At 41.6% G+C, this 26,421-nt stretch overlaps 1 protein-coding gene across 11 annotated transcripts in view; it reads right to left on the reverse strand.

The window, feature by feature from the left end:
- The window catches only part of TNS3 (tensin 3), a 241,833-nt gene that overhangs the window by 53,215 nt on the left and 162,197 nt on the right, over nt 1–26,421 (reverse strand). For all 11 annotated transcript variants that reach the window (XM_075052342.1, XM_075052341.1, XM_075052340.1 and 8 more), the window contains 2 exons: nt 22,226–23,485; nt 226–404 (listed from right to left, as the gene is read on the reverse strand). In XM_075052342.1, the coding sequence (XP_074908443.1) occupies nt 226–404; nt 22,226–23,485 (1,439 nt within the window). The remainder of the gene's footprint in view (nt 1–225; nt 405–22,225; nt 23,486–26,421) is intronic.

Here is a 26,421-nt window from a genome sequence, read left to right on the forward strand (position 1 = left end):
GATCTCGGAACACTGAAAACATGCAAACACACAGAGAGGACAAGAGCAGGACATCCTTAAACATTGAATTGCATTTTGGAGATAACTAGTTATTTATTTTTCTTACTGCCATGATGCAACTGCCCAATTGCTTCACATTGATTTTGGACACTGAACATGAATATGGGATTCCCTATTGGCCATCTGCTTCAACAAGTATTTCTTGAAAAACTCTTCATTGTTTACCTCCTTGCTGTCCCCTACAGGAATCAGTGATCCTGGAGTTACAGGCTGGTCCGTCGCAGGAGACTTCATCCATCCACACCTGTTATACGACGGCTGCCCAGGCACATCATTGTCATACTGCCCAACACTTAACTTTCTGATCCTTCCCCCTGTTGCATCGTCATCTTGCGTACCTGTTGCTGAAAACAAATAGGTAAACTGATTAAAAACTGGTTTGGGTTGGGTTTTTTGTCAGTTAGAGCTGTTAAAACAAACTTCACTCTTGTGCCTTCAGTGTTTCTCTTCAAGAATGCTCATGAAATAACTGGTTTCATAACTCCTTTACAAAACCACACAGGTGGCGGGGGGAAATCAGTGGTAGTTAGCCTTGCTGACACAAGTTGGAACATATTTGCAGTACACCTGGTTCCTGAGGAGCGAAGCGGCATGTTTCTGCTGATGCTCCTTTTTGGAAGAGGCTGTCCCCAGAGCCACGGGGAGAGCCTGCCGGCAAGGGCTGCTTCGGGCAGCCCCCGGGAAACCTCTCCTTCCACCCCTAACGCACTGCAGCTCTCAGCAGCAAAACCATTGCTTCTTTCCAGGACTGCATTTTCCCTGAAAAAACAGCTTCTTTTTAGCTAACACACACCCTGGCCCTTATAAACCCAGACCACTGTGCACCTTCTGTGACGCACATGGCAATCACACTTAATCACAAAAATTAGGTATTAGATACACCCAGGAGCTGTAACCTTTTGGAGTCTGAGGAACAGGGCACAAGAGTAAGCTGAGCCAGCAGAACAATCCAGGATATTCAAGGGCATAAAGCAGTATTTGTTTCCAAAGTCACTATGAAGAGAGTGTCATTAGATACAGCTTTGTGATTAGCAGGACTTTATACTTAGTCATCCACTCCCACCAACAGGCACTTCCAGAACATTCCTGCAGCAACTGCTTTTTCCACCCTTCTTCGTAAGAATAAGTCAACAATAAGGATCCCACAGTAGTCCTTCCTGTGTAGTCACAGGACAGTACAAAAATAACCGTATGCATAGCAACTTTTCAGATACTCCACTGAGAGTTTTCATTGACTGTATACGCAAAAAGATGTTTGAGAATTAGCTACTTCTCTTAAAAGAGTTGAGGATTTCTGAAAGAACTTATTTTCATTGCTTGGTATCATTTAAACTCTTACAATCATTTCCAACTGCAGTATGTGTTGATTAAGCACATCTCCTACACTCCCTGATCATGGAGCCATAACAGTAGGAGCCCAAAGCCTGCCCGTCATCTAAAACCAGCCAGAGGGCTGAACCAGCCACTTTGGTGAGAAAGACAATCGCATACACCTTCACATGCATCCATTTCCAAATCTGAACTAGCTGACGGAAGCCAAGGTGTAAAATCTGGCATGCAGCATAAGTGTGTGTATTATAGACATTTCACCTTGCTTATACAGCACAATTATAGAGCATCAGTGCACGAATAGGTTTCTGTATAGGAGAACAGGTTTTATTCAAGATTAAAATATAGACAGGGATTTCAGACTAAAATCCACGGTACTTAAGTGATTCTGCATTGACATACGTATGCATCAACCTGAATAACTTGCTGGCAAGTAGTGGCTTATCCTAAAAATATTAATAAATCTCTTGTAAAACTACAGAATTAGACACTTTCAAAAATCCAGCTCTGCTACCATCAAAGCCAGTGCAACAGTAACTACTACTAAGGCCAATAAATAAAACAAACCCTGGCAGTCACTTCTGAAAATTCCACCAACAGGGTTAAATTTCAGGGTCCAAATTTAGTCCGTTATTTATTTTACTGAGTCAATATAAATATACCTAGCACATCTTGGAAAAGACACAGCTGTGATTGTGTTTTTATGGTGCAACTTCGAAAACGAAAATATTTTTTAGGCACCCGTATTTTAAACACTTATTTAACCCTTTTTCCCCTGACTAGAAACTTTATGTATGGTTTTTCAGGTGGAAAGAGTATCTTCTGAAGACACTGTGAGCAAACCAGATGCATCAAACAAATCTTCAAAACCAGAAAAGAAAAGGACATGAAACCACAAAAATCTTCCAAACCTCTTAAGTGATGCTAAGAAGTCATGAAGATTCCTACTGAAACTGAAGACACTTAGGAATGTAGACAGAGTTCATACTACTCCAGAATTTACCAATTTTTTGCATTTGAGTTCTTTTTTTTTATTTGTAATTTCTCTAAAGAAAAATGAGTGGGAATCACTGTGCAGCATCTCAGCCTTCAAAGCGACCATCTGAGACCAGGCACTCTCAGTCCCACCGTTCCTCCGCAGGAGGCAATGGGAGCCAGAACAGCACATCCAAGTTTCCCTCCATTTGTAACCAAGTAGTTAAGGTACAGGCAGTTTCTTTCTGAATGTGCCTCTCCTACTACTTAACACAGCCACGTAGACTACTTGGAGAGAGAATGTCTACCTTTTGGATGAGTCAAAACAGACCTTAAAATTTAGTGTGATTTTCTGTGTCATGCTAACGAGAGGGCTTCATCATCAATGATATTCACACACTCATGTCATTAGTATTCACACACTTGTGAAGTCTGTAATTTCTACAGAGTTAATATAGTCCTCAGAAAGCTGAAAACACGTATCTCGGGGAAACTGGACTTTTCCCTTAAATAGACTGGAAGTCCTTTACGTATCAAATTCCCAGCAGATGTTGGACGACAGAGAGCAGTTGAGCTGATATATTGCAAAAAAGCTTAAAGCAAATAACTTGAATCTAAGAGATGAAAATTAAGTGAAGAAGTCAGCAAAAAAAGACTTTTCTTTAGTTTATTAGTTGCGCGAATGTACTTCAGAGCTGCCTCACTTAATGTAACAGATGTTTAGAGTTATTAATTTAAAAGGCATCTTTTACAGTGTAAAGTGTCAGGAGCCAAGACTTCCTAGAAGTCACATCATTCATTTTTGTTCTTGTAGTTTAGCTTAAAGTTTTGGCAGAGCTTCATAAATTCCCAGGAGCACATATTTACTACTTTGAAAGTATTTTGTATACTCTCATTGCTCTTTTCCCTTGTGAACTACAAAAATAATTTTATTTCCCTGAAGAACAAATAATAACATTCCAACAGACTGGCATCAAAACCAGGCATTTATCTTGTCAGATGGTTATCACCATGCCAATGCTACAGCTAACAGAAGCACGGCCAGTGGTTAAAGGTTAATCTTTGTTTGGTTTCTTTAGCTGCTTCACTTTCCTGGAGTACTGGTGAGAGGTATTTACAACTATTAGAAAGAAAACAACACTAAGCTAAAAATCTCGTCTGCGGTGGCATGTCAACAACAGTGCTCTACCTCATATATTATCTGTTGTCCCCGCTAAACTTCAAAAACTATTAACTCTTCATGTGTTATACATGTTTGTATTGACTGAGCACATGAGGTACACCATTAACAAGGTCCACATTTACTTTCAGTTACCACAACAACTAGTAAGACGATGCTTACATGTTTCCACTTGAGTCACAGGGCTTGTGGGCTAGCCTCAAAACCAGCTTTATGTGAGCGGGGCAAGCACAGCGCACATGGTAGGACTCTCTGGGAAGAAGTTTTCTTGTGGAGGTGGAAAAACAAGCTGGACCAATAGCCCTTCTGCCCATCGTGGAAGTCTTTATCATTTGTAAACTAGAACTATTAGTCTTTTCCGAAACAGAGCATAGTCCATCAAAGAGCTTCCCTTAACTTCTACCTAGTCTACCACAGCCAACTGTGTAAATTACAGTCAAACTGGAAACCCCTTACAACAGGGAATTATAAAACACAGTTCATAAGAAATATGAAAGTTTCAGCATCTTGTTGTTTATGCCTTGTTGTTCTAAGGGGCTCTAAATCACATCATGACTTGGTGCATGAAGAGGTGCAGTCACCTTTAAAGATTTGAATATTACTTCAGGCCACTCAGCTACCTTTCTAGTCCTCTACATTGTTTTCTTTGACAGAGGTTTTATTGCTTTGTAAACAAAAGCATCTATTATAGAAAAGACTTACATAAACCCTATAAACTTATTCAGACTAGTTGGGGGCAGGAGGGGAAGATTATGATACATTGAATCACAACAGAATAAAAATGCTGCAGAGTCTCTAGAGTCACATGTTATCCTGGTTAGCACTACAAATCATAAAAGCCATATTTAGCGGTTATTTATCCCTTGAATAACTTGCAGGCTCCATAATGTCCTTCAAATTATCAGAATAATAATGATTTGCTCTCCTTTAGTATTAAAGAAATCAGAATAGAATACAATAGAATAATTTCAGTTCAAATGGACCTACAACGATCACCTAGTCCCACTGCCTGACCACTTCAGGGCTGACCAAAAGCTAAAGCATGTCATTAAGGGCATTGTCCAAATGCCTCTTAAACAGTCAGTAAAGAAATGGTTCTTCATGTCAAGTCTGAATGTCCCATGGTGCAGCTTTGAGCCATTCCCACACGTCCTGGCACTGGGGACCAGAGAGAAGAGCTCAGCACCTCCCTCTCCCCTTCCTCCGTCCTCAGGACGCTGTAGGGAGCAATGAGGTCGCCCCTCAGCCTCCTTCTCTCCAAACTAGACAAACCCCGTGTCCTCAGTCACTCCTCACAGGACATGCCTTCCAGACCCTTACCCAGCTTTGGTGCCCTCCTCTGGACACATTCAAGGACCTTCACATCCTTCCTAAAATTCCCTGAACTGCACACAATACTCAAGGAGAGGCCGCACCAACACTGAGTACAGCAGGATAACCGCCTCTTTTGACCGGCGGGTTACGCTGTGTTTGATGCCCCCCAGGATGGGGTTTGCCCCCTTGGCTGCCAGGTCACACTGCTGACTCCTTATTGAGCTGCTGTCGACCAGCACCCCCAGATCCCTTTCTGCAGGGCAGCTCTCCAGTCCCTCCTCTCCCAATTTAGACTTGTGTCCAGTATTACTCCATCCCAGGTGCAGAATCCAGAATTAGGACTTGTCAAATTTCATGCCATTGATGATTGCCCAATGCTCCACTCTATTCAGATCCCTCTGCAAGGCCCTTGTACGTCGAGAAAGTCAACAGCACCTCCCAGTTTGGTACCACCAGCAAACTGGCTAATGATGCATTCAACTCCTGCATCCAGATCGCTGATAAATATATGGAACAGAACTGGCCCTAGAATTGAGCCCTGAGGAACACCACTGGTGACCGGACGCCAGCCAGGTGTAGCCCCCCCCATTCACTACAACCGTTTCAGCTGTGCCCTTCAGCCAGTTCTTCACCCAGCGCACTGTGAACCCACTCATCTCACAGTTGGACAACTTGTCCAGAAGGATGCTGGGAGGGACAGTATCCAAAGCCTTACTAAAACCCAGAAGAACTACATCCACCGCCTTCCCTCCATCCACCAGGCAGCTGACCTCATCACAGAAAGGTACCAAGTTAGTTAGACAGGACTTTGCCTTTGTGAACCCATGTTGACTGTGCGTTATGCTTTAAATGCTTTTCAATAGTACTCAGTACAATCCGTAATTCTTCCAGGAACTGAGGTTAGACTAGCAGGCCTGTAGTTCCCTGGGTCTTCCCTCACACCCTTCTTGTGAATTGGAGCAACACTGGCGACCTTCCAGTCAGCAGGGACCTCCCCAGGCTCCCAAGACCTTTGGTAGATGATTGAGAGGGGTCCAGCCGTAACGTCCGCCAGCTCCTTCAGCGCTCTGGGATGGATCCCATCAGGCGCCACAGACTTGTGAACATTCAGCTGATACAGCTGGTCCCTTGCAACTTCGGTGTCCACAAATGGGAAGTCACCGTTCCCACACTCGTGGTCCTCCGACTCAGAGGACCGGGCAGTCCAGGGTCTGTCAGTATTATTAAAGACTGAGGAAAAAAAGCATTAAATGCCTCCACTTTTTCTTCATCCCTATTAGTCAGGTGACCATCTTGAAGTATGGGTCCAAAGAGGGACTAGGACTATTATACAGATTTCTGTAAATGAGATTAAGGACTTAATTTACGAGGACTCAGTTTACGTTTACAAAACTCTATGGTTTGCTGGTTAAGAAATGCATCTAAGTGGTATTTCAAATTAATTTATACATTTCAGAATACAAACACCATTACACTAATTTGAAATTCCAAAAGGTAAAAATAAATTTGTGTTTATCCTTACAACCTAAAAGGCATGGGGGCTAAGGAGGATGTAAAGGGGAAGAGGAGGTTCCAGGAACCTCGTGGTAAGTGATAAAAATCTTTTTTATGGCTGTCTCTGTGGAATGAACAAACAGTTCACATTAAGGAATAATAATAATAAAAAAAAGTAGGAAACTCCCTTATACTCCTATCCCATCACAAACAAAACAATCATAAACCAACTTTTTACAGTTTAGATAACTCCCCTTGATTTGTAGTGGGCACGCAAGTCATCAAATGTCTTTAGATTTATAGTCTCAAGAAAGCAAAATGTGTTGGCTCCCCATTTTTCCCAAATTTCTATCTGTTTTAACATCTTCTTTAGCACCACTTACCTATGCATTGCACAACTAGAAGTTGCTCTTCACAACAGAAATACCTTTGATAATATAGTCAAAATAATAACAATACTCTAAAGATAATATTAGACCAAAATATTTTAAAAATATTAGTTGTTCCAACAGTACCTGATTTTATGTTTCATCTAATCTACCTAAACACAGTTCACCAGTACATTAATCTCACAGGTTCATAATTTCAGGTCATCCCACCTTCAGAGGGCTAAAACATCGCTGTAATTTCAGAAAGTCAATCTTCTAACAGGATTGAGGACACTGAGCTTCACAAGACGAAATAATACTGATGCGAAAAAACGCGACCTGAACCGTACACTTCAGAAGCTCAGCTAACTCCTTTGTTTTAAAGCGGTTATCTTAGATTCAGCTACTGAAAGATAATGATCCAAACAGTCTCCCTTTCAACAAAAATTTATACATGACTTTGCAGCTACTTTGAAAGGTCAGTGGAATGCCCATTACTGCTACCAATCTGAAGACAAAAAGCCTTACTGTTTTGTAGTATTAGCTGCACCAAAGCCAACTGAAGTGAATGATAACTTCAAGAAGTTTTAGGTCAACCCTAAAAAACAGGGTAATTTTTTCTAAGAAAATTTAAAGTCTCTGAACTGGTCTAAGAATAAATAATCACATTGTATTGCATTTCTCCAAATTGGGTAACATCATTTTTTTCTCTTGACTTTCCTTGTCAACTATCAACTGGAAAAATTATTCAGCACTAGAAATAACATTCATCGACCCTTCACATAAATTGTTTTTGGATTGAAATTCACTGATGTATTGTCTACTACAAGGAAAGATGAAACAGGTCACAGTCACATAAATGGTGATTAACAGGAACTCCTGCGAAACTAGTGATCTATGCCTATTTTCCAATCCAGAAGTGAAACAAGAAACTTATCCAAAGTCTGAGTTTTCAGAAGCCACAGCTATGATCTCCACATTCCATACAGCGTCCTTCTCCATCAAGTCTCTTCACAGTGTCAAAGCCCACTCAGCAGGTATTGGAGCATCAGGAGCTAATCCCTGCACAACACGCTCAGAACTTCCATGTCCATATGCTGTGGATACCACCACCAGGACCTACGTTCTCCTGGCCTCTCTGCAGAACACATATCCTCGTTCATTACACATACTGAGGTGCATAGTGATTAAAAAAAGCTTGTTAAAATATGAAATAGAAACAAAATAATGGTGGAGTATGAAAAGTAATGTGAAGAGTCCTGGCCTTGAGTGTCCTACTTGATTAAAAGTTCCTACTAAGCCATAGCAACATTTCAGTTATGGGCTCTACCTTTTTTAGTTACACTAGCCTAAGACAACCATGCTACAAAAAAACCCAACAACTCCCAAAAACCAAAACCAAAACACTCAAAATATTCAAAAGTCCCATGAAGATTTAAAGTTTGGACATTCTGTTCCATAATCCAGTTTATTCAATTGTAACATGTCTCTGTAAAAACTCCCATCAGCTTGGTCTCCAAATAACATTTAGCTGTGGCTACATATATTGACACAGCATACACAAAACAGTCACAGATTGCAGCTGTAAAATGAAAACATGGACTAGTTTTCAGATGCTGGCCTCAAAATGTCCATAGTGGCTATACAGCTAGAGTGATCCCACATTTTATAATTGTTGGTTTCAGTTTAAAAGAGTTTACAAAAAAACCACGTCACTTATGAATGACTAAACATATCCTTGTAGAGCCAGAGAAGTTGTAAGGCCTCCTACAATGCATCAAACCAAATAATCTTGCAGTATGGTTGGAAGAAATTCCTACTTGTAACTATCAAGAGAATCCAGAATTTATAAACCAGCTACCGTTACTGTATAGATTTGTACAGCAGGCAGTGAGGTGGACTGAAAACTGGCTGAATGGTTTGGCCCAGGGGTGCTGATCAGAGGGGCCAAGTCTAGTTGGAGGCCAGTAACTATGTCAGAGGAGCGTGCTGGCGTCCAGTATGACCTCAACAGGCTGGAGAAATGGGCACACAGGAACCTCGTGAAGTTCCAAGAAGGAGAAGCGCAAAGTCCCGCACCTGGTGAGGAACAACCCCCCACACCAGTATGTGCTGGGGGCCACCCAGCTGGAAACCAGCTTGGCAGAAAAGGACGTGGGGGTCCTGCTGGACACCAAGTTGGACACGAGCCAGCGATGTGCCCTTGCAGCAGAGGAGGCAACCAGTATCCTGGGCTGCGGTAGACCAAGTACTGCCAGCAGGTTGAAGGAGGTGCTCCTTCCCCTCTACCCAGCACTGGTGGGGCCACCCCTGGAGTACTGTGTCCAGTTCTGGGTTCCCCAGTACAAGAGAGGCACGGACATACTGGATTCAGTCCAGTGAAGGGCCACAAAGGTGATTAAGGAACTGGAGCATGTCTCCATTGAGGAAAGGCTGAGAGAGCTGGGACAGTTCAGCCTGGAGAAGAGAAGGCTCAGGGGTGTCCTGGTTTCAGCTGGGGTAGAGTTAACTGTCTTCCTAGTAGCTGGTACAGTGCTGTGTTTTGGGTTCAGTGTGAGAAGAATGTTGATAACACTGATGTTTTCAGTTGTTGCTAAGTAGTGTTTAGACTAAAGTCAAGGATTTTTCAGCTTCTCATGCCCAGCCAGCGAGAAAGCTGGAGGGGCATGAGAAGTTGGCACAGGACACAGCCAGGGCAGCTGACCCCAACTGGCCAATGGGGTATGCCACACCACGGGACATCACGCCCAGTATATAAACTGGGGGCAGTGGGGGCGGGGGGATCACCACTGCAGGACCAATTGGGTGTCGATCGGCGGGTGGTGAGCAATTGCACTGTGCATCGTTTGTATATTTCAATCCTTTCATTATTACTGTTACAATTTTATTAGTGTTATCATTATTCGTTTCTTCTTTTCTTTTCTATTAAACCATTCTTATCTCAACCCATGAGTTTTACTACTTTTCCTGATTTTCTCCCCCATCCCACTGCGGGGGCGGGGCAGAGTGAGTGAGCAGCTGTGTGGTGCTCAGTTGCTGGCTGGGGTTAAACCACGACAAGGGGGAATCTCATCCATGTCTATAAACACCTGCAGGGAGGGTGTAAAGAGGACGGAGCCAGGCTCTTTTCAGCGGTTCCCAGCGACAGGACCCCAGGCCATGGGCACCAGCTGAAACACGGGAGGTTTCACATCAGGAAACACTTTTTTTACTGTGAGGGTGACCAAGCACTGGGACAGGTTGCCCAGGAGATCGTGGAGTCTCCATCCCTGGAGATCTTCAAAAGCCATCTGGACATGGTCCTGGGCCACTGGCTCTAGGTGGCCCTGGTTGAGTGGATGGAGGGGAAGTGTAGACCAGATGACCTCCAGAGGTCCCCTCCAACCTTGACCATTCCGTGACATAAAATAATCCCAATCTTTCAAAAGGCCCAACACAGACTTTCCTTGGTGTCTGCAAATGCTTCCAGATATGGTTTGAGTAAGTGTAATTTCAGAAAGCAACAGTCTGCTCAGTGCTTTTCTCAGCTTGCTTAACAAGCTGGTTCTGCTCGTACACAGGTGACACAAGGGTGCATAACACGCTTGGCAAGGGAACAAAAATGCTTTAAATCAGGCCATCCTCTGATTTAATAGGTACAGTTTGGAATTTCAGATTGTCTTTTCTAACATGTCTTTTAACCCTACAATAGATTTCTGTCTCCATATGTCTTGTCTTGTAATAATCAGCTGCTACAAAAAGCTAAGTATTTTAAAATTTAAATTAAGATTAAATTCAATTACGATTACATGTACTTCCTTGTATCTGCAAGACACACTGCTTTTTTCTTAATTTATGGCACTGGGATGGAGTAATCCCATGAAACCGTACAGGCTTGGTAGAATAGAAAGCAGCTATGAATAGAACTGAATAGAAAAGCAGCTATGCAGAAGACCTGTCGATCTTCGTTGTTACCCTTGTGGCAAAAGTCCAACTGCATGCTGAACTGTAATAGCAAGACAGTAGCCACCAGGTCAAAAAAAGTGATTACTCCCCTCTAATCAGTATTTGTGAAGCCACATCTGGAGCACTGTGTCCAGTTTTGGATCCCAAGGTACAAAAAATTGGACCAAATCCAGCAAAGGGTTATCAAAACAGTCAGGGACTGGAGTATACAACATGAGAGGAGGCTGGAGAAATTGGCTTGCTCACTCTCAATAAGACAAGGTAAAATGGGCTGTCACTGCTGTCTTCAGCTGCCTACAAAAGGGAGTATAGAGATGCAGCCAGACTCTTCTCAGAGTTGCAAAGTAGTAGGACAACAGACAAGTTGCAGCAAGGAATATTCTGACCAGATACAAGGAAAAAGAGCTCCACAGGGAGAGGGGTCAATCCCTGGAGCAGGCATCTCGAAACACTGTGAAATCTGCAACCCTAGAGGTTTTAAAAACTTGACTGGACACAACCATGGGCAACTTGATCTAACTCAACCTGCTCTGAGCAGAAGGTTGGACCCAATGATCTCCCAAGGTTTCTTTCAACCTGAATCACACTCTGGTTCTGTAACACACAAATTAGAATAGAGTATTTTGGTTGGAAAGGAGCTACAATGACCATCTAGTCCCACTGCCTGACCACTCCGGGAATGACCAAAAGCTAAAGCATGTCATTAAGGGCATTGTCCAAATACCTCTTCAACACTGACAGGCTTGGGGCATCGACCACCCCTCTAGGAAGTCTGTTCCAGGATTTGGGCATCCTCTCAGTAAAGAAATGGTTCTTCATGTCAAGTCTGAATGTCCCATGGTGCAGCTTTGAGCCATTCCCACACGTCCTGGCACTGGGGACCAGGGAGAAGAGCTCAGCACCTCACTTTCCCCTTCCCCCCATGAGGACGCTGTAGGGAGCAATGAGGTCGCCCCTCAGCCTCCTTCTCTCCAAACTAGACAAACCCAAAGTCCTCAGCCGCTCCTCACAGGACATGCCTTCCAGCTCCTTCCCCAGCTTTGGTGCCCTCCTCCGGACGCATTCAAAGACCTTCACATCCTTCTTAAATTATGGGACCCAGAACCATACACAATACTCAAGGAGAGGCCACACCAACGCTAAATACAGCAGGATAATGACCTTATAAAGCAGTTTAATTTGACAATACTGCCTTTAATCAACTGCACAGCAGTTTAGACAATGACAGATGATACCAAATGACAAAGAATTAACTTCAAATCAGAGCCATTAATTGTAAATTTTTCACATTTAAATGTAAGACTGAACATGTTTTCATTTAAAGTATCTTTTGGAAATTAGCAAAGATCTACATCAGCTTCAATGCTTAATGAAAATGTGTTAGATTGTTAGATTTTAATTGTGATTTTATAACTAAATGGGTGATCAAATCTTGTGTATAGATGACATTTTGACCTTCCTAATCAAAAGGTGCTAAAAAGCTTTGAACCTAATACTATCAACTGAAATTTCACATTGTCCTTAGCAAGTTTGAAAAATTCTATTGTATTGAAAATGTGGAAAGGAAGAATTGCTGCCATCAAAAGGGAAGAAATGGATTATTCAGTTTTTACAATATACTAATCTTAAAAGTTCTGTGCTGAAATTATCCGACAGGTTGCAAACATGGTGAATTGCTGTGGCATTGAAATATAAATGTCAGAACATGTAAAATTAATTTTAGCCACTTCAATCATCAACACTTGAGTAACAGTTAAGATCATCATCTCTGGATAGACCTTAAGGAATGTTAACTATTATTTCACATAGCTTCTCACTTGGTTAACTTTGTTTACTCCTCAGCAGGATTTTTGGAATATTGAATTAATTTGAACACTACCTCTTTCACAAGAGACAAAAGGTAATATCTATACATTTAAGAAAATCTGACAAGGATGTACACAAGCCATACATGGTTTAAGGAAACCACATGTGGTTTGAAGAAACGAAAGGAAAACTTACTAGGATGTGTGTTTAATCAATCAACCAACGAATACAGCTTAACAGATACTGGAATTAAAAAAAAATAATACCCACAGCAGATAACAGACTCTGCAGACAGAGAACTTGGAAATCATTGCTGTGTACTTGCATGTCACATGCAGAGGAGCATAGAGAGGAACAGACAAAGCAGATGCACTTCAAGTGAGCTTCTCACCATAGGTTCAACCTGTGTGAAAAGTTAGCATGACACAGAAGAGGCTCTACTAGTTCAACCCACAGATCCGTAAAACTCGGGGTTCTCTTGAGAAAGGTACACTGAAAACTCCCACAAGGCTGTTTTTCCAGTGCCCCTTTCACAGACCTCCGCATGGTCATGAAGGCTGAAATAAGACTCTGGGGAGAATTACGCTAGCATTGCAGAAATTCCAGATGCCGCTGCCTATACAGCAGTTTAAAAAGACGTGCATAACTACCCATTACTGTGAAACATGGGGATTCAATCCAACAGGAGGCTTAACAATTCATCAAGGAAAAAAAAAGTCCATAAGTTAACTTCTAACAGAGGAGCCTGCAGGGACTGCCCCACATACTAAAAAATGTTACCACAACACTATCCAAATCAAAAGTGATTTCCTTCTCTGGCACTGTTGATCTACAAAATTTAAGTTTTTTGCAGAAGGCATTTAATGATCAAGCTTTCAAGACAGCTTTATGCTTAAACGAAAGCAAATCTATTCTAAGATTTTAGAATCAGCTTTACAATCACCGTTACAAATTTAAAGGAAAAAGAACATCTTCAAAGATAGCAAGACAAAACTCGAGCCAAACATTGTCATAGTGGAAAAAGGACAACCAAAGGTATACCCAGCTGAAACAAAATGATGGATTTCTGACGTAAGTGCTAACAGAGTACCTCGTTGTGCTCAAATTTTCAGATTCACAGCTCTATAGGAACACTGTTTCAAAGGGATTAATCAGAACAAAAGCCAACTGAGCTGAGTCTGCTATATCTTCGGTGCCTTAATCTTTCTAAAATGTAGTAGGAATGCTATTGCAGCCAGAAAAATCGCTTTGTTCTTGAAAAAGTACCCCATGTTTAGCAATGATTCACAAGCAAACTATTCTTTTTTCCCCCGTCTAGAATGGGTAGTAGACTACGAGTCCAAACTCCTTATAAACCATCAGTCTAACAAGCAAATGAAAAGGTCTAAACTCTACCCCAAATCCAGGCAGGCCATTAAACCTGTCCATGTAGGACACAGCTGCTTCGCAGCTCTGGCCACTTTTAGTTTCTTCGCCCTTTTACACTGTGCCAAGCATGGGTAGCAAACCCATGCTGTTGCAAAATCCAAACTGGCGCCTCCAAACCCGTACAGAGATGTCATTATGATGCTACGCTCAGGTCCACATCCTGAAAGTCACAGGATTGATAAAAATGTGGAGTAAGCACATGACGAATTAAATTAAAAATCACTGTGCTGCTAAATGTAACTAAAATTCCATTTTTAACTTTAGCTTAAAAATTAACTAAATTTAGTTTAGTTTAAAATATTGAATTTAGTTAAAACTCCAGTTTTAACTTAAAAACTCAGTTTTAAACTTTAGTTTAGCTAAAAACACCATTTAAATTTACTGTTAACCCCTGTAAAATTAACTCCAAGTCAGGAACCAAAATTTTCCTGTGCAATGGAAACTACAACAGGTTTTGTAGTCTATTGTTAGCAGATGCAAATACGGCACATGAGGATTTGGACAAGCTTTGTTCTCCTGTCACTTTACAACTTATTTCAGATGGACTAGGTTTGCTCTCCCACAGAATATCACAGAGTGAATGGGAACATCTGGAACAGTTCAATGCTTTTAAAAATTATTATTTAATAAAGTATGCAAAAAGGATTTCTTTTCCTCTCCTTTGTCTGTAGATACACTGTAGCATGATTTATGATACTGTAATTTGGACCATCTTCAAAGATTTATTTTCGATAGAGGAAAGATCTCTGAAGATGTTCCAGACACTTGTAATCAGATGGTTAGCCACCTCATTTTTATTTATTTTGCATGTTGGGATTTTTTTGAGGGAGGGAGGGAAAATGGCTTTGTTTAATGCTCAGTTCTTTACTGAGCTGATAAACTATATAAACTCCACACAAAATGTAAGGCTGGGCGAACCTTGTATCTGTGTTGTCCCCACCACATTAGGTGACCTAAGGATGTTTAAAACAGTATTTCCAAAGACAGTAACTCATGCATAGAGAAGAATTAGAATTACCTGATAGCAACAATATGATTTCAACCTTATGGAAAATACAGTCCCTCTCTTCCTCACGCTGGCCGATTTAGCTAGACATGCATCCCTCTGTGACAGCAATGGAAACAGGCTGCCCCCAAACGTTGAATGCATGTGTTCATGTGCTTTGCCTGAGTTTGAGCCTGTCATTCTTCAATTGCAGCTAACGTTTTTCTACAGATGCAAATTGTAACATTTTAAGAGTGAAAAGGTGGGCGGCCGGGATGAGACATGGGTGACAGTTGTGGTAGATTTCACTGAAAATGGGTAAAAACCTTTCTGTTCTCTACATTTATTAACAGATTCTTGCTTTCAGAGTTTTCTAGGTAGAAGCAGAACGTTGTTTTAGCTTTCCTTCTCTACCCAATAAGCATAAGCTTTGTGATAAAAGCTGGCTGGTTCAAAGACGTAAGTCTTACAAGTGATCTTTAACAGCAGACTGAGGTCATGTGTTACTAGGAGTGAAAGAATATACATAGAGTGAGGTAAAGGGGGAACATAAGGCTGCAGAGAAAAGCTTACATATGCATCAACATTGCCTCAGGCTACAAACTTTCCTGTTATTTAAAATGAAGAACTACTGCAGCCCTGTGTTACTAGTAAATGGCAGCCTCATTTACTACCAGAAACTCACATACATGTAACTCAGCTCCTGTAAAAGCAAAAAAAATTGAAAGATCTTAATACACAGTGCACTGATTCACCTCTGGTAAGCGATGCACATAGCACTGAAGGAGAAAAGAGGTCATCAGCTGCTGTTCGACACCGTTCATAGAGACACATCCTAGGAAAAAGGAATTCAAGGATCCTTGTCTGCTTCTTCGTATTCTTAAAAAAACACTGAGCACTTAACCCAAGATGTCATTTCGGACAGAACCCAGAACTCTGCTACAAGGGCAGTCAGCACTTTGTGCCATGGTAGCCTGTGTTAAGGGCACGTGTGTATAAAAACCTCTAGGAAGAAGCGTGAAAGGAGCGGTAGCTGCCTGTCTGTCCATCTGTGCAGAAACAGACAAGCAAAGAGAGGTAAGAACGCACCGTAACGTACAGTCCAGCTCACACACACACACGCGTTTCATTCTTAAGCTCATTCTTCCAGCTCTGCAGGGCACTAGGAACACGCACGTGCCTTGGTAAGGCACACATTTTCGGCACGCTCCTGCAAGAAACCAGATAACCCCACCACCCTCCCGTAATTCAGCCCTCAAGTTAGGCACACGCACAGCGCGTCACATCAATCCCGTTCCTCTCCAGCACCGTTTGCTCCCGCTCACTCCGAATCCCTCCTTCGTCCTTCAGCCTCGCTCGGTGCCATCCAGCCCCGATCTGCCAGCTCCCTCCTCCACAGCCCAGTTCGTTCTCCCGATACACTTGTTCGGTGAAGGACCGTGTAAGTCACAGAGCCTGGAGCTCCTCCTAAAACCTGACTGTGTAGGGCCAACCATTCCTCACCTTTGAACAACTGCTGGTTTGGTTACCCTTTCTGCATGGCTGTTTCCCCATCCCCACGGCAGCCAGCATTTCTTTGTGCTATCGATTACACCTCCTGCACTGCAGTAGTTTCAACAGCTAATTAACTGCCTTGGAGAATCTCCTGCTTATCCTAATTCTGGGAGTCTACTCCAAGATAAGGGAAACCACATCCAGCAGACCACAAACTGGCAATGAACAACAACATATTATTGTTATTTTAAGGGATTATATAGCTTCTATTATAAGGTTTTCTTTTCTTTCTAGTATAGCACATGTTTACAGCCTTTCACTGCAAGTATGTGGAGTCCTTCAGCTTTACGACGTGTGTGTGCATGTGCAGTGGAATGGAGTCAGACTAAATTGATCAACGAAGCTGTGCACTGTGGAGGGAAAGCAATGGTAAAGTCTGAAGAGGAACTTTGCATGACAATATACATTAGTTTGTTCCCACACATGCAGGAATAGACTTTTGACTTTAACCAAGCACAATGAGTTGGTTTTATCTGATTATTTTTTTTAATGGTTTAACACTTGCCATTTATCTCAGTGAGTACAGAGGATATTTCTTGTTATTTATTAATCCTTGCACAGAAGCACTAATTCTCAGTAGAAGTACGAAGACAACAGACTTTGTAAGGGCTTGGGTTTGTACACAGAAACTCTGGAGCATTTGACAGACCTGCATACCCCAAGGCCACTTTCTCTACCTCTCCTCACATAGATATAGCATACCTATGGTCCCCAAAGACAAGTGAACTGTCAAGCATGTTTGAAAAAGGAAGGGAGCTAATAAAGAGTATTTCCTTGTTTCTCAAACTTTAGGCTTGCTGCTCCTTTTCCCACTCACAGTCAAAATAGACTAATTTTGCTGTTTCAGTTTCTTTACCAATTTTCTCATACAGCTGAGGCTTGGAAGGCAGTAGGGGCTTCTGCAAACAGTAGGTTACTTTTCCAATATTCAGTTGTCTGCCTAGCAGAATATTGTGATGTTTGCACTACACTTTTGGATTTACTCCTTTGAAATGTTATGCAGAGTTTGAAAGAACGTATCAGAACATCTGTTTTACGCTCAGAACTACGACCATCATCTGGATTCAGATGAGACATGAAATTATAGTCCTGTTGCTTCCATCTGACCATCCCAACTCAAAATTTCTCCTTGCAGCTAGAATGCTCCCTTTCCATCAGATGATCTATCAATGGAAAAACATTGCAGGTCTTCCTCATTCTTAACATTCATTCAGCCAAACTGCTTTTTCCCCTTGTTGTTTTGGGCACACCATGCATAAATGATTCTGTAGACAGCTGTGAGGCAAGTCCAGATATGTAAATAAATAATTCCTACAGCATTTGGAAAAATCAGTATGTGCTGGTAACCTCCTAGTCCCAAGCAGAGGTGGCAACATGCCACATATACATATTGGTTTCCCTTTCGAACCATGGGCAGTTTTAAGATCAAGCTCTTACTAGTATAAACTGAATGATACTTGCGAAAGTCAGAACATTTTAGCACTTGAGATAAAGGCAAACTTAAAAAATTATTATTGTGCTAAAGCTATGCAAAGGAATATTTCTTTCAAAAAAATCTTTTGTTTAATTAAATGCTATTCTTATGTTAGTTACTCCAGTATCACATGCTGAAGCACATGCAGAAAATGACAGGTGAATCCTTGGAGCTAATGCCCTAAAACACTTAGTTTACCTTTCTTATACCTCTGCCCCAGTATTAATCATAATTTCCTAATGGAATAATTTCCTAATACAATGGAGTAACTGTGTTCCTCACAGTGAAGTTCCTACAGATCAGGTCCTATCACAAAGATATAGGTACACAGTTTCAGAATAAACCTGTTCTATCTGGTTTACAGGCTGCTAAGGTGGCCGCTCTGCTTGCCCCCCACCTCCAGCCATGTCCCCTCACCACTCTTTTTGCACATGGTGTTTAGTGATTACCTGTCTACATTGCACGTTTAACTCTTTGATCTGACAGGGAACTAACCCTTCAAACCATTAAATTAACAAGCTAATCCAACAAACCCCACCGCTGCAGAGCTACCAGACCTGATGCAGAGATGAATGGGGTAACGCGTGTCCAAGAGTCACGGAGGTAGCGTAAGGCCACCTCTCCTGGGAACACTCTGCTGCATTTCAATCGCATTACACACAACATAAATTGCACTGTTAATCACAGTGAATATACTCAAAGGGTTCGGAGGGCAGGCAAGGGACTCAACACACATCTAAAATTGCTGCTTATCACTCAAGAGCAAGGCACGTGATCATTACACAAGGGAAACTCCTCAAGACACTGCTACCTATATTAACCACGAGTAGAGGTCTTTAAACTTCAGGGCACTCAAATGCACTCAGCTGCCTGAAGGTCCTGACTAAATTAAAATATCTAAATCCTTAATATTCCTACTCTGCCTCTTCTACCAGAAGATGCCATCCTCTGAAGCAGCAGTTGTTGAAAATGATGGTGCTTTAGCCTACAGCCCCAGAAATGTAAACTAGTAAACCCCCCCCCCCCCCAAATTAGGAGCTGGAGGAAAGGAAAAGCACCCATTCAGTTTTGCTGCCTTTGATGAAATGAACTATAACCTCTCAACAAGGACCACCACAAACAGATTTCAGCTGAGAATATCCAACAGTTTTATCCTAGCACCCTGTTTCAAGACACTACTAAGGCTAGAAGTTGCTAACCAACCTAAACTACACTGACAGCATAAGGCCCTGAAAAAGAGAAGGAAAATTAAGAGAAAGCACTTTAAGGGTTAAACTTTTAAAGGAAACTTTCCTAAACATAAACATCCTAAGTCACTATAAATATGACTAGAATGAGGCCCATAAATCTCAATGACATAAGCCAAGACTAGAGGCCAACACAAGCCTCCAGTCTTGCATCTTATATCCTGGATTCCATACATTTTAGACTCTCTGCAGTGCTTAAACTCTAGATACAGTTCATTCATTTATTTTGGGCCCTAAAAATGCAAGGGTATCCCTTTACTTGCCACCTCCCTCCTTAAGTCTCTAATGTCAGTGAAAGGCTTTGTGAGAACTTCAACAGAATCTGACTTCAGGTCAGTAAAAATGTACTTTTAGAATACTTTTACTATTTACTTTTAGAATAAGTACTTCCTCCAAGCAAAAATTTAAGAAAAGGCGTGAAGACCCAAGAAACAGTTGATTCGCTTCCTGACTGTCCCTTAAATAATTAGCCTTTTTGCCAGAGAAGTGTGCTGAAATAAAACATCATGCAGAAGTACCCATGATTTGGTAGAGTGCAGAACTGTCCACAAAATACTGAATGGCATTCCTCCTGTGAATTCTTGATTAAATGAAAGTGTGTTTGGGATCTCATCCATGTCTATAAATACCCGAAGGGAGGGTGCAAAGAAGAGGGAGCCAGGCTCTTTTCAGTGCTGCCCAGTGACAGGACCAGAGGCCATGGGCACAAACTGGAACACAGGAGGCTCCCTCTGAACATCAGGAAACACTTTTTTGCTGCGAGGGTGACCGAGCACTGGGACAGGCTGTCCAGAGTGGTGGCTGTAGATAGGAGACAGTCAAAAGCCATCTGGACATGGACCTGGGCAGCTGGCTCTAGGTGACCCTGCCTGAGTAGGGGGGCTGGACCAGATGATCTTCAGAGGTCCTCTCCAACCTCAACCACTCTGTGACTCCATGATTTCAGTAGGAATGTGGGTGTTGCTTTGGAGCAGAGATAGAGGGTATGGGGAAAAAATGCGATGTCAGAAACAGAGTTGCTGTTGATAGCAATTAGCACTTACACACCACTTTCAGCATACAAACTGTGTTCGCCACCTCACTTTCGGAGACATATACTCTATGTCTAATTAAATCCACTGAAGAGGTCTCCTATTGACTTGAATTGGACATGGATTAGGGATCAGTATGTGTAAGGTTATGTTTGAAGCTCAGTGTGATGTAAACATCCTGTAAGCTTGTTCAATATTTCTGCGAGACAGGTTTAAAAAAAACAAATGGAAAAAACATTAACTCTCCTTTTCCCTTGCTCAGACTGATGAAGGACAAATGCCCTGTCAAAGGCAAGGGCATGACAAAAAGTGAAGGACCTTCCTGACTCCTAACTCCTTCCTTCCTCTTCCATACTATGGCCTGTTGCCCCCATAAAATTACCCAGGATTCTAGATGCTGTCTGTATATTCATATTTAATTCCAAATTCATCACTATCTTTAAAACAAATCCTCTTCCAGAACATGCCCGAAGAACTCATATTCTCACCAGTCTTTATTAGGGCAGGAGGTTTACCTGCTTTCCCTGACTTTACAAACAGAAAGGAACTGACAGTGACCCCTACTTCCTTTGGGAGACAACCAGAATTTGTAAGGAAAATTCAAACATCTCTTTCCAGATTCATATCTTTAAACACAGAATTGTAAAGGGCAGCTTATTCTAAATGACCCTAGCTTTACTGTATAACTGTGTACCAAAAAGAAGATGTCTCTCCTGCTGGAAAAATCTCATTTTCAATTTGTCCATCAGCTAATCATTTGGAAAGATTCAAGAGAATTACAAACTAATGAATTTAATCCTGTAAAAGCCACAAAATGCATACCATGTATTAGAAGCAAACAAACAGTGAGGCAGCTCACATATATTCATCGTGTATTTCTGGACTTCTTTAGTCCTCAGTTACCCTCCTAAACACAAAATTGTGATTTCACCTTCTCTACAAGAATCACCATTCTTGATCACATAGGCCTGCACATTAATGGAAACCACACACTAATTAGGCACAGTCATCATCGAATGGTTTGGCATATCCAACTGGGCTTGAGCTGAAGCAGCTCGTTTGTGTCCAATGAGCCCACGGACACGTATTCTGGCGTGTTGGCTGATACTGCATCAAGTCCTGGAGACACAAGCAAGCCTTTCATTGCACCACGACTGGAGGTAGGAAGAGGGAGAAGAGGAAGAAGGAAGGGAAGGTTCTATGTTCTGCCAGAGGAATTAGACCACACAGAATTTCCGAACATCACAGCAAGACCAGCAAGAGCTTGTTTGTCACAAATTTTAGCTACAGCATTAATGAAGGGTTTCAGTGGACTTCAGCAGAGATGGACTACTCATCCTTTTGCAAAGCTGCTAATTCTAGTAGCATTACTTAGGCAATATAGTCAGCAAGTGTTGTGTATTTAAATCCACCGGTTGATTTCTGCAATCCTATCAGAGGCAGAGATAACAAGCAAGCACTGTGACTTCTGAATTTTTAAACAGAAAAAAAGTTTCAGACAGCGTATGTTGTAAAATACTTTGCTAACAAAGATTACGTTATTTATGAAAATACTGCATAGAAGTTTAATTTGTCTGAAATTAAACTGAAGATAAAATTCTTGGAGCTTTTCCTCCTACTTTAAGTGGAAATCATAAAGAATCAACATAATAAAAACCATATAATCATAAATCATAAACCATTTCACTACAGATGCCTTCTAAAAATGTCTCAATGTAGGAATTGTAGGAATTCTGCTCCCTTATCACTTAAACTTACAGCAGCAAAAAAATCCCAACTGATGATCTATAACAAGTAAGAATTTGCTGAACAGTACTTTTTTCAAGCAAAAAACAGGTACCTGCAAAACTCACTTATCTTACATCAGTTTGACTCCATCATTTCTTGGATGGTTATGTAATGACGGTATCAGAAATAATGCCTTGATAATCATCCTGAAAGTTTTAAGTCGTGACCTGAGGTCCTGCTGTACCGTATCAAGAACACACAAGTGCTAGGAAAAGCATTATATTCAGAAAGTATTACGAAAGCTTACCATGCCGGGAGGGATTCCTGTTTGTGACTTCTAATTTGTCATGGAAGCCAGGACTCCTGCCAAGCCCTTCCACATCTACATCAAGGCTGGTGAAGCCATTTACTTGATTTCTGTCCCTGGTGACAGTGTTAATGCGGGTTGGGATAGGTTCAAATGTAGGGTCTAACTCTAAGATCAGCCTGTTCAGTTGTTCAATGGACTGATCAATATCCAAAGTTGGAGAAGCTGGCAAGTCCCCTGCGTTCCGTCCTAGATCCAGGCCATTTGTGTCCCTCTGAGGCACTGGCCTTGACTTAAAACTCTCGGTACCGGCATGTTCTGCAGCTTCAGGAGCAGCTGGCACGCTTCCTAACCCCCTCTGCACAGCATCTCTGCTGCTGGAGCCACGTGTCGGGGTGTCCGGGACTCGGGACTGGCTCTGGACACTGCCCGAATTCTCCATAGCGTTATGAATGCCAACCCTGATTTCATTCTCTGGGGCAAAACTGTATTGGTGAGCAGTGACCATCTGCTGCTGGCGTACCCAGGTCTGAGTAGAGTAGTTACTTGGGCCGTAGGCTTGAGGCTGGGGTGAGACAGAAGGATTCTGTTGCAGTTGCTGAGTTGACTTTGGCTCAGTGCTTCCAAATGTTCTCTCATAGAGGGGATCCACGCCAATTCCCAGGTCTGGGACAAAAGCATTGTGATGCTCTTCCCCAGTGTTACTTCCAAAGCCATCTGAAAGAAGTGAGTTCTGGCTGCTCTTGTGGCAACTGAAGTTCCCTAGGTGGGTGGACTGCTGCCCTTCTGAGGAAGACAAAGTCCCAATGCTGTCCACACTGTGAAGGTCATGATTAGGCATTTCATCATCCAGAATATCAGTCTCCCTGTCCTTCAGTTTAGTGTCTCCATTCACGTGAACTTGAGCTGGCACTATGTGGCGAGTCCCACTGTACTTGCTTCGAGCATCAGTCATATCCTTGGTGGTGTTGACAGAATCCTCCAGACCAAAGCCACTAAGTAGCTGGTCCAGTTCTGCCTTCTCTTGTGGGCTCAGACCCCGTTTGACTCCTGGCACAAGGCGCTCCTCAGTCTTGTCTGTCCTGATGGAAGCTGTGGAGTGTCCTGAATCACTGCTGACAGACAGGGTGTGATCGCTGTGATCAGGACTGCCAGTCACGGGAACACCCTGAGCAACACCAGGGATGCTGCTGTCCGAAGAGCTCTTCTTCCTCACTTTTGCATACAGACTACCATCAATGGGACCTTGGGTGTGCAGCACTGCGGAGAGATAAGTAACAACGAAAGGGAGAGAAAAGGACAAGACATTATGTAAGGGCTTTGACTGGTGCCATACCACGCGACAGAAGTACTGCTAATACTAATGGTATTGTTTCTGCAAAACTAAACTAGCTCTACAAATACAACATCAGCCAACGGCATTAGCTTCTTTCATTTTACATTTCCATTTATAACAGTTTTCTTAATGGAAATATAACAGGTCATTCATAGCTGAAGATCAAACACAGTTCTCCCTTTTTATGCTGTTTTGAATGCATGTTGATGGCTCCACAAACTCTTCATACTAATTTGAATAATTACATATCGCAGTGCTAGAAATTTGAGAGGCAGCTACCATGCATTCCATTCAGAGCAAGAATGGTAGGAACCTACCGGCAATACTTGCCTTGAACATATATCATGCAGTTAGCAGTTCATCTATTTCTACCTGTCGGTCTAACTACACTATGAAGAATCATTTACCCTTTTTCTTGGTGGTGCAAGGGAAAAACAGGATTTCAATCAGAGCTGCAGTCCTTGGAATACATCTAAGGCCTCCCTCTTCACAAAAGCACGAATGAGGAAATGTTGGACTATGAAATTTCTACACATGTGGAGGATCTGGTATGCATTTCACATTTCAGTTTTAGTAAGAAAGGCCATAATCCCTTAAAAATCAGAGTATAACTCCTTCCTCATCAATGATGGGAAGAACCTAACTTTATTTCTGATCTCTGAGGTACTCACTCAACTAACGTTTTTGAATAACCATTCACAATAAATATGGACTAGAACTTTCCTTTCTGTTTAGAACAACTTTAGAATGTACAACAATTTTGCAGAAAAATGCATCTACTGAGTTTATTAAGGCTGGGTGTTGAGAACAGAGAAATTCCTGCCTCCAGTTACATGAGCACAACTTCGCACGCTTCACTGATGTCAGCTACGCATAGAAAAACTGGGTGAGCCAAGCTTTTCCTTCTTACAGGGCTAATGAACTCAGTGGAGGGCTTCACTGAAGTAACTATATTGCTTTTAATCCCAGAACTGTTACTGGCATCCATGAACCCTGCTCCTGCTTGTTATCTTGAGGCACATATCCTATATTTTTTCATCTGATATATTGATTTTATTTTGTGCTGCAGCCACCAGCCTATCTTAATTACTTCTTTTCAATAATCCACAAAAAATGAATGCAAAACATACAGCAGAAAGTCAAGAGAATCACAAGTTCGAGACAAAAATCTCAGCCTTAGAATTGTCTATGTACATACTTCTACATGTTTCATGTACATACTTCTACATGTTTCATCACATATGTAATATTTTAGATATTATGCTTTACAGCTAACAGGAGTCACATAAAATTTATACTCAACAATAACAAATACAAAATACATACAAAATGGGTAGGTAAAGTTGCTGAAAAAAATCTCTTTTTGCTTCCCAGAAAAAAACCCCAAACAAACAAACTTGAGCAGATTTTTATATACAATCAGGAAGTAAAAAAATCCATTTGAGTTAAAAATACTACTGTGAGAATAATCTCTTCCATGTTATTTCAGTACTACCAACACTGGCAAAGGATAAAACCAAACAGCGAATACAGCGATTTCCCTCTGGAACATTTTAAAAGCTCAAGAGTTTATTTGAATCCAGCTTATTTTATCCAAACCGCTTTTTCCTACCTCTGCGTGTCAGGGCTTTTTAAAGCCCTGCTTGACATTATAGACCAAGGAGAAGAAACAAAGCCGTGGGAGGCACATTCTTATGATCCTTTATTGGACTTGTTTGTCCAACTTCCACACGCATCACACAGGTTAGACCAATGTCAGGTAGAGTACAGCTACTGGGCTCTTGCCCAGTGCTGAAAATGAACACAATTAATTCAGTTTCTTATGAAAAGCTTTAGGACTAAATATTTCTACTGTCTGCCAAGCCAAGAAAGTAAAGTGAGTGGTTCTACTTTCAAAGGATTTCATGCTCATTTACCAAAACATTTATATTAAGCAGAAGTTTCTGAGTAACTTTTCCTACCCATAGTTTGAGAATTGCTTGAAAGTAAGAAAATTAGACCATTACAATTTAGGAACAGGCAGATTTTTGTCAAAGGTAACCACCAGCTTAGTCTACATCTGTGGCAGTTCCAGAATCAAGAGAGCCATGGGGAGCCCAATGCGTTTCAACATCAACTCTACCACACGTTTTCAAAACATACTTAAAATGGCATCGTGATCATGCAGCTTCCGAACTAGGAAGCTTTTCTAGGCCACACTATTTCAGAAGAAGCATTATTCAGAAATTGTACCCACGATGGCAATGAATTCATCGGTTTACAATGGCAAGAAAAGTGGTCTGGTTGGAAAAAGCCTTCATTATGGGACACACGGCCAAGTTTCCATCAGTTAAAATACTTACACACTGGAGGTTATATGATAGGTTTAATAGATTTTAGCTAATAATTAAACTTTTTACTTTTTAAGGACTAGGTCTGATGTTGATTTTAAAAACAGCACATGCAAAAGACCAAAATACTCCTTTTCAGAAAAAGTCATCAGGGTAGGGTAAAAAAAAAAGTAATTCCCCTTGCCATAGAACTTCTCTGTGGGCAAATTGTTAGAAGTTTGCTGAAGTTTATGATGTGTAAATCCTATGGTGAAAAGAGCTGCTATGCATGAGGTTGAATGTCTGTGTACAGATATCTAAAAACAGTATTTATGAAAAAAAATACCATATCTAAGGAAAATACAGCCAGTTGACAGTTTCTCAACCTCTTCCATGCTGTGATTTCTCAGAAGCTCTCACTACTGCTAGGACAATGAAGCACACTTAGAGCTTCATGTGGAATTTTTTAATACAGTTACCACAATAAATTGCAAAAATAATAATTAAAAAAAAAGGCCAAAGAGTAAGAGTAACTATTAAGCGATTTATTT

This window comes from Buteo buteo, chromosome 20, assembly GCF_964188355.1.
Source record: "Buteo buteo chromosome 20, bButBut1.hap1.1, whole genome shotgun sequence".
Lineage (NCBI taxonomy): Eukaryota > Metazoa > Chordata > Aves > Accipitriformes > Accipitridae > Buteo > Buteo buteo.